Here is an 8,396-nt window from a genome sequence, read left to right as displayed (position 1 = left end):
CCGGAGCCCCGCACGGGCTCGGCGCTGGCAGCACTTCCAGAGCCCCAATCAGCACCTGGGAGCTTTTCCACCCTCCAGGCAGTGCTGCAGGCGTGGCTGTGCCTCTCAGTGCAGGGCAGGAGCCTGCCAGCTGCTTTCTTGGTCCTTCCCACCCCAGCTCTCTGCTGAAACTCCTGAGAAAAAACCTCTCTGCTGGCTTCTGCTGGGGGCAGGGGGCTGGTGGGGTGGCCTGAGCCCGGCGGGTGATGGGCTGCAGGGTGAGGTGGGCACTCAGGAGGTGCTTCCCTCTCCCAGCTGTCCTCTCACCTGGCCAGAGCACCTTGGCAGGGCAGAGCCCCTGCAGCTGGCTGCTCTGGGTTGGGTGCTGGAAGCTTGGCAGTGAGACAAATCGGTCCCAGCCGGAGGCGGCTGCGGTTCCCTTGCGTGGGCAGACATCCCCCTCTGCCTTCCAGAGGGGCACAGGCCAGCAGGGACCCTCCTTGGCCCCTGCAGCTGCCTGTGCAGCTCTGCTCTGGAGCCTGGGGCTGCTGAGCACCTCCAGCAGGGACAGGGAAGGAGATGAGGGCTTCAAACCTGCCCTCGGGTATAAATCACAGAACCACCACAGAGTCACAGAGTGAGTGGGTTGGGTTGGAAGGGACCTCAAAGCTCATCCAGTTCCAGCCAGGGACACCTCCCACCAGCACAGCCTGCTCAAGGCCTCATCCAACCTGGCCTGGAAGACCTCCAGGGAGGGCACATCCACAGGCTCCCTGGGCAACCTGTGCCAGTCTCTCCCCAACCTCACTGGAAAGAGTTTCCTCCTAATCTCCAGTCTGAATCTTCCCTCTTCCAGTTTAAAGCTGTTCTCTGCCTTCTGTCCATTCCAAATCTGGAGTGGACAGAAGGCAGAGAGGGTCTGCATGGGAGGGGGTCTACATGGGGTGTTGCTGGAATCATTCAGGTGGAGGTGCTGCTGCTCTGGTAGGACAGGAGGTGACACCAGCAGCAGGCAAGGACACCAAGCCTTGGCTCTACTCAGAGCTGAGGCAAGGTGATGGAGCAGAGGTTCAGGCAGCATCACCCACTCCTCTTGCTCATCCTTCTCCCACAGCTGGCCCCTCTCCCTTCATGCCTCCTGTTGGTGAGTGTGATCCCTGCCCCAGCTCTGCCCAAACCCTGCTGTCCCAGTCCCCCTTCTCAAGGAGGGCTTGCCCAGGGGGCAGGTGCTGTGGGGCTCAGCATGGTGCATGCTGTGGTCTGTTCAGACCATTCTGAGGCCATTCAGGTCAGTTTTGCAGGTGACTCAAAGCAGCAAAGGGTATCCAACAGTCCCTCTCTCCCCAAACTGCTGATGGTGGGCCCAGATCTGGTGCTTTCTGGGGAGCAGTGCTGGGACAGGGCAGCTGCACCCCCACGGCCCCCTCACTGCTGTGCTTACTTGCAAGGAGCAGCTCACAGCTGTGGCAGGGTGGATCAGAGCTGGTCCTGCTTGCTCCACGCTCACTGAGCTCCTAGTTCCCATTTCAGCCTCATTGTTCCCACTTTGGAGGTGCTGGGAAGCCTTGACAGCCCCTCCTGAAACCTGATAAACCAAGGTGTTGAGTGGCTTCAGCATGATCAAGAGCAAACTGTCTCCTGTCCTAGAGCCTGGGGACCAGAGGAGCCCCAGTTCCTGGCCAGGTGGGAGAGAGCAGGGGAGCTCTGCACCCCACGGGGTGCCTCTGCTCAGTCACTGATGGAAGCCAGCAGGGGAGGGAGCAGGGAGCTGCATCGGGCAAGGACTGTGCTGGCCATGGGAGAGATGCTGGAGAGAGATGTGATGTGTGCCTGGACCTCCAACCCCCTCCATCTGCCCCTTCCCTGCTGCTGCTCAGCTGGGCTTTGCTCTTTACCCCTAGATGCAGTGCTCTGGGTCACCTCAGTCCCTGTGAAACAAGACTGGAGCTGCTGGTGAGAGATGCAGGAGGGTTCTGACTCCTACAAACCTCCTCTGCTTACCCTGCAGACTGCCCCCAGGCAGGGCCACACAGTGTGGTGGGCGTCTGAGACCAGGCAGTGGGATTCAGGAGGCAGCCTGGGATGTGGGGGGAAAGAGGAGGCAGCTCCGTCCCAGCTCAGCTCCCGAGCCTGCCTCTCCCCATAACGCTGCTCAGGAGCAGCAGGAGCTGCTGCTTAATGGGGCCATGGCAGCGTGCAGCTGGCTCCATCCAGCAGCTCCTGCCTGGTGCCAGGCACTTAAGTGAGCATTAACCAGGTGCTGGGGAAGGTGGTGCTGGAAGCCAGCCCCGTGCTGCTGCTGGGCTGAGCCAGGCCTCAGCAGCCACCCCCTGCTCTGCTGCAGGTGCCTTGGCTGGGGCTACCTGAACCCAAAGAGCTGCTGCTCTGCATCCTCGGGGCCAGGGATGAGACTCTGGGCAAGCAGGGATGAGAGGAGTGGGCAGCTTTGGTTGCTTTTAAGTGCAAGGGGCCATGAAGCCAGCCAGTGCCTGCCTGTCAGCTGCACCACCCACAGCCACCCTGGGCAAATGTGGCTTTACAGAGGGAAACTGAGGCAGCAGGGGGGTGAGAGCAGCACCTCCCTGCAGCACTGGGCTTCTGCAGCACAGTTGGACTTGCTGATCTTCACACAGTCCCAGGGTGCCAGGTCGGAAGGGACCCCAAAGACCACCTGCTCCAAGCTCTCTGGGTGATGGTGCAGCTGGAATGAGCTGGCACAGCAGCCTGGCAGGCTGAGGCTGGAAGCTGCCCAGTGCAGGGCACTGCACTGCTGCCCTTGGCAGGTGCTGCCAGTGGCTGCCTGCTCTCCTGGGCAAACATTTTCTTCTGGAGTCCAGTGGGGATGTCCCCAGCAGGAACTTGTCCCTGTGGGACTCCCTGTAGGGAGTCTCCATCCTCCTGGTCTTGGAGACCTCTTCCAACCAAAACGACTCCAGGAACTGATCAAGCACTGAGTTAAGCTGGCAGCATGGACAGGGAGGGCTCAGCTCCACGGCCAAAGGGATGAGGCAGCTCAGGGTGCTCGCAGGGACATGCACTCACTGCAGTGCAGGAGGAGAAATGCTGCTGGAGACACTGGTGACGACCCCAGCAAGGAGCAAGAGCCATGGGAGCAGCAGGGGAAGGACTGTGCAGGTTGGGACCCTCCCACTTGGCTCAGAGCTTGGAGCTGGGCGTTGACTCTGGGCTGGAAAAACAAGGCTGGAAGAGCAGGTGAGAAATGTGGGAGGGTTTTGGCTAAGAAAGTCAAGGCTGAGGAAGGAAACATCTCCAGGCTCCAAGTGGGCAAAAGGCTATGAGGGAGGAGGGAACGATCCTGCCTTCAGGCTTTGGGGTAGGGGAGGGAGGCTGTGGGTGTAAGGCACGGCACAGAAATTTGGGAGAGATCCCAGGAGGAACATTCTGGAGAGCAGGGAGGCACAGGAGGACGTGAAGGCTCCCTTCACGCTGAGGTCTGCAGGGTCAGGGGGGATCTGGGCTCAGGTCCAGCCAAGGCTGCTCCAGCACCACACGCCCTGTGTGGCCTCAGCCAGGCTGGCCAGGGCACATCTGGTGCCAGCTTAATTCAGCCCACCTGAACCAGCTGAACCAGCAGACGTAAGGCTTGGCCAGCAGGTCCCCACCTGCATGGCAGGGGGTCAGGGAATGCAGTGCCTCAGCTCCCAGTTAGCTGGGACATGGCCGCAGGTACAGCTGGGGCCACCACTCCTGCTTGCAGGCTGTGTGAAGCAGAGCAGGTGGTGGGTCCCTGCTGTCCACTGTCCCACACTTGCTGTGTGACATTGGTGAGCTGTTTGGGCCTGGATTTCGCTGTCAGAGCTGCTGTGCCCAGCACTTTGAGGCTAGAGCCATCAGCTGCGTAGTTGCTTGGGTAACATTAGCCTGGACAATGAATGGGGCTGCAGGAGCAGCATCACACGTGCCTGTGGCACGGGAGACTCTGCTGGTGACAAAGGGTGACAAAGCCTGGGAGCAATCCAGGGTGCTCAGTGACAGTGTCCCCAGTGTCAGCAAGCCATGGTGGGTGGGGAGGGAAGGGTCTGCAGTCTGGATGGACAGAGCAGGCAGCAGTCCTGGCAGAGTGATAATGACAGCCTGCATGTAAGAGGGGTAAGGACAAGGGTGGGGGACACAAAGCTGCTGGGGACAGTCCTGTCCCCACTGAGTTGGGGAGCAGGTGTGAGTCCCCAGTGGGTGGAGAGTGAAGGCTGTAACTGTGGGCATGTGGAACCATCTGCACCTCGTGGGTGTGAAGGGAGTGTGGCCACGAGGTGGTAGGGGCATGTGGGGACAAGCAGGACAGCAGGCACGGGAGACAGAAGGACAGGCAGGCTCGGATGCACCCAGCTGTTCTCCTGCCCCCTGGGCCCAGCACAGAGCTCTGAAGGCTGCAGGCATCTGCCCCAGCCCAGGTGGGCTTCGTGGGTCTGATGTCATTGTCATCACCTGCACCTGGCTGCCGGGGATGGGGCAGGGTTAGGGCTGACCCTGGGCATGGGACCCCGGGTGGGGCCAGAGGAGCTGCAGGCAGGCAGGGTAGGGCCGGCCGCCTCCATTGGGACAGCGCCCCACGCGGGGACAGCCCCTCAGTGGGGACACGCAGCTCGTGGGCACAACCCCCTCTGTGGGGAAAGCCACCCCAGGGGTTCGTGCAGCCCATGGGGACAGCCCCACCAGGAACAGGATCCCCCCGCCGCGAGTGTGGGCGGGGCCATGTGGTGCTGGGGCGGGGCTAGGACGCAAGGGGCGGGGCCTACGGGGGGCGGTGCTGCCTACAGCAGGGTCTCCCGTAGCGCAGGCCGGGGCGTGGTGAGCGCAAAGGGGCGTGCCCCTGGGGAGGGGGCGTGTCCACGTCCGGGCCCCGCCCCTGCCTGCGTTGCCCGGGGCGACGCGCGGCTGCAGCCGGCGCCCGTGACGTCACCGCGAGGCGGGGCCGCTCCTCCCCCTGCCCCCGCCCCGCGTCCCGCCGGCGCCGCGCCAATGGGCGGGCTGGGGGCGTGTCCGCCGGGCACCTCCCGCCAATGAGGCGGCGGCGGCGGCTCGGGGCAGCCATGGGGGGGGGCGCCCGGGGCGCACGTGGGGCCGCGCCGCTGCCGGGGGTCGGCGGCCCCGGGGCGGGCATTGAGGGTGGGAGGCCGGGGAGCCGGGGCCACCCGCTCCGTCCCGCCCTGCCGCTGCCCCGTGCGGCGCCGGGGCACTCCCCTCCCCCGCCCTCCCTCCGCCCCTCCGGGCCCTCCCTCTGTGTCACGGCGGCGCCCGCATTCGGGGACGGGCACGGCGGAGGGAGGGAAGGAGGGAACGAGCGAGAGAGCGAGCAAGCAAGCAAGCGACCGACCGGCGGCCGCCCCAGCATGTGGCCCGCCCGCTCCGTGGCGGCAGCGCGGCGGCGGCGGCGGCGGCGGGCAGGTGCGCGGCCGCTGAAACGGAGCGGGGGGGCGTAGGGGCGGGGAGCCGCCCGCCACCGCCCGCCTGCCGCCGCCGCCGCCCTCGCCCGGCGCTGTCAGGTGCGTGCCGCCCGCCAGCATGGCTCCGCCGTGCCGCCGGACTTAGCGCCGGGCAGCCCGCCCCGGGGGAGAGGGGGGGGAAGGCTGCGAGCCCGCCGTGCCAAGGGCTTCCCCTCGACACCCACCTCCATCCCGCTTCTCCCCGCCCAGGTGCCCCGCCGCCCGGCCCCGGAATACGCCGGTTCCTAGCTGAGGATGCCGCCCGCCGCCGGTCGCTCCAGTTCATCTGTTGCTGCCTGACCGCGCCGCCAGCCCCGGTGCAGCCTCCGCCGATGGATGCGGCAACCCCCGCGCCCTGCCCGTCCGCAGCCGCCCCGCTGGCCATCGTGCCGGGAACGACTCCGGAGCTCCGCGGCTGGTAAAAAAAAAAACAAAAACAAAACCAAAACAAACCAAAACCAAACCAACAACAACAAAAAAAAACAACAAAAGAAAAAACCTAACAAAATACAAAACCAAAACCAAACCAAAAACCAGCCCCCTCCCGGTCTCACCCGGAGCTGGAGACGCCACCGATGAACATGCAGCGTTTCCCCTGGCTCGTCTCTCCCGTTAGCCGTCCGCTCCCCGGCGCGGAGCCGGGCAGAGCCGCCTGAGAGCTGCGCCGGACTTCGGGCTGCACCCGCCGCCTGCACCCATCCTGGACACGGGCGCACGGAGCGGCTCCTTCTGCCCTTCTCTCGCTCCAGCTGAGCTCGGAGGCTTCTTCGCACTCCTCTCCCTCCCCTGCTTTTGGGGGGGTTTCTGATTTTTATTTTTAAACATTTTTTCTTGATTTTTTTTTTGCTTGGTGGAAACCGACCGTGACTGCGGGGAGGGGGCGGCTTGGGGGCCTGGGGGGGGCGGGAGCGGCGGGGAGGGGACCATGGAAGAAAAGCTCCAGGCGCATCAGGTGGAGATCGACCCGGATTTCGAGCCGCAGAGCCGGCCCCGGTCCTGCACTTGGCCTCTCCCCCACCCCGACTTCGCGGCGGAGGAGGAGGATGGGGGGGGCGCGGCGGGAGGACCCCCGGCGCTGGCGGCCGCCGGCGGGGAGGGAGCCGAGAACGCGGCGGCCCCGGCGGAGCGCAGAGCGGCGGCCGCCGCCTCCCTGCCGCCCCCCGGCGCGGACGTCGGGCAGCTCCGCAAGGCCAAGACCTCCCGGAGGAACGCCTGGGGCAACCTGTCCTACGCCGATCTCATCACCAAAGCCATCGAGAGCTCGCCCGAGAAGCGGCTCACGCTCTCGCAGATCTACGACTGGATGGTGCGATACGTCCCCTACTTTAAGGATAAAGGCGACAGCAACAGCTCGGCCGGCTGGAAGGTACCTGACCCCCCCTCCCCGACCCCAACCCGCTGCAACTTTCCCCCATGCTCCCCGAAAACGCGCCGGGGTGCAGATGCTTCCCCCGGGTAGCCGGAGCTTGCCGCTGTCGGGGGGGGGTTTGGGGGCTCCTCGCGTTTCTCGCTGCCGGGGAGGGGAGAATAAGGTAGGGGATCCCCGCGTTCCTCACGGCTGGGGGGAGAGGGTTAAAGTGAGGGATCCCCGCGTTCCTCACGGCTGGGGGGAGAGGGTTAAAGTGAGGGATCCCCGCGTTCCTCACGGCTGGGGAGGGGAGGCTAAGATGAGGGATCCCCGCGTTCCTCATGGCTGGGGGAGAGGACTAAGATGAGGGATCCCCGCGTTCCTCATGGCTGGGGGAGAGGACTAAGATGAGGGATCCCCGCGTTCCTCATGGCTGGGGGAGAGAACTAAGATGAGGGATCCCCGCGTTCCTCGCTGCTGGGGGAGAGGACTAAGGTGGGGGATCCCCGCGTTCCTCGCTGCTGGGGGAGAGGACTAAGGTGGAGGATCCCCGCGTCCCTCGCTGCTGGGGGGATGGAGGCTTGCTCAGCTCTGGGTGCAAGCGGTGCCTCGTGGTGTTGTGTGTTGGAACCGGAGCGAGCTGGTCCCCGGGTTCCCCGGTCAGGCCGTGTCACACAGGGTCGCAGTGGGCAGAGTGCTCCCGGCTCTGCTGCTGCTGTGCGGGCACTCGGCTGCGGTGAAGGACGGTCCCTCTGCCGCGGCTCTCCGCCTGCCCCTGCACCCGAGCCGTGCCAGGTCCCCGAATGCCAGTGTAATGCCCGGCAGGACAGCCGGAGGGAAGGATGTCCCCAGGCAGATGTCTGTGAGCTGGCTGTCACCCAGTGTGTCTCCTCTGTCTCAGCGCCTCTCTCTCTCAGGGCTATGTCTCCTCCTGGGGAGCCACAGAGCAGCTCAAGCTCCCACGGTGGCTTTCCTGGGCTCTGCTCCCGGCTGGCACTGGGGGCTTGTAAGAAATCCCTGGCACGGGCAGCGAACCTCTCTTGCTTATCGTGACCTGAGGATGCATCACATTGACCATCTCAGGCCCCGGTGAGGGCACGGAGGGTGCCGGGTCCTGGGGGTCACACTGACCCCTGCTTCTCCGGGTGAAGCTCACCAGACTCTGCTGGGCAGGGCACAAGATTGTGTCCAGATGGTGTCAGTAAAAAGGAGACAGTTTGCTTAAGCCCTCCCCTAAGCCCTGTCACCTCCAGTGTGATTAGTGTGTAGCGAGGCTTTCGGGGGCTCTAATGCCAGCCTGCGGTCCTGGCACAGCATGTCCTGGCTCTGTCCCTCCAGTCAGACCCAGCTTGCCTTCGGGGGGTGTCCTTGTTGAGCGCAAACAGGGCACTGTTGGGGCAGGGAGGGCAGACTGTGTGGCACCGTGGCCGGGCTGTGGGAGCTGGTGTCGTCTGGAGGCTGGGTGTGCTCTCTGCTTTGCCTCACTCCTGCTGGGTGGGCAGGAGGCAGCTGGTGCCCCCCTGGTGTATAAGTCCCCCGAGGGAGGGTTTTGGGGGCTGTGGATGTAGCACGGACTGTGTGGGGGCCTCGCAAACCTCCCCCTGGGCTGAGACATGCATAGCCTT

General features: G+C 64.7%; 1 protein-coding gene and 1 long non-coding RNA gene across 2 annotated transcripts in view; both read left to right on the top strand.

Annotated features, from left to right (window-relative positions):
- The first annotated feature begins 5,426 nt into the window (after nucleotides 1-5,426).
- LOC135190764 (uncharacterized) lies at nucleotides 5,427-5,976 on the top strand. Its single transcript, XR_010308617.1, has 2 exons — nucleotides 5,427-5,483; nucleotides 5,634-5,976. It is a non-coding gene; the product is annotated as an uncharacterized LOC135190764 (long non-coding RNA).
- Nucleotides 5,977-6,319: 343 nt separating this feature from the next.
- FOXO6 (forkhead box O6) overlaps nucleotides 6,320-8,396 on the top strand; it is a 46,502-nt gene continuing 44,425 nt past the window's right edge. The window contains exon 1 of the mRNA XM_064172485.1: nucleotides 6,320-6,789. Coding sequence (XP_064028555.1) covers nucleotides 6,349-6,789 — 441 coding nt within the window. The 5' untranslated portion in view covers nucleotides 6,320-6,348. The remainder of the gene's footprint in view (nucleotides 6,790-8,396) is intronic.

This window comes from Pogoniulus pusillus, chromosome 37 (genome assembly GCF_015220805.1).
Source record: "Pogoniulus pusillus isolate bPogPus1 chromosome 37, bPogPus1.pri, whole genome shotgun sequence".
NCBI lineage: Eukaryota > Metazoa > Chordata > Aves > Piciformes > Lybiidae > Pogoniulus > Pogoniulus pusillus.
Note: the sequence above shows the minus strand (reverse complement) of the source record. Positions and strands in the feature narration are given on the sequence as shown.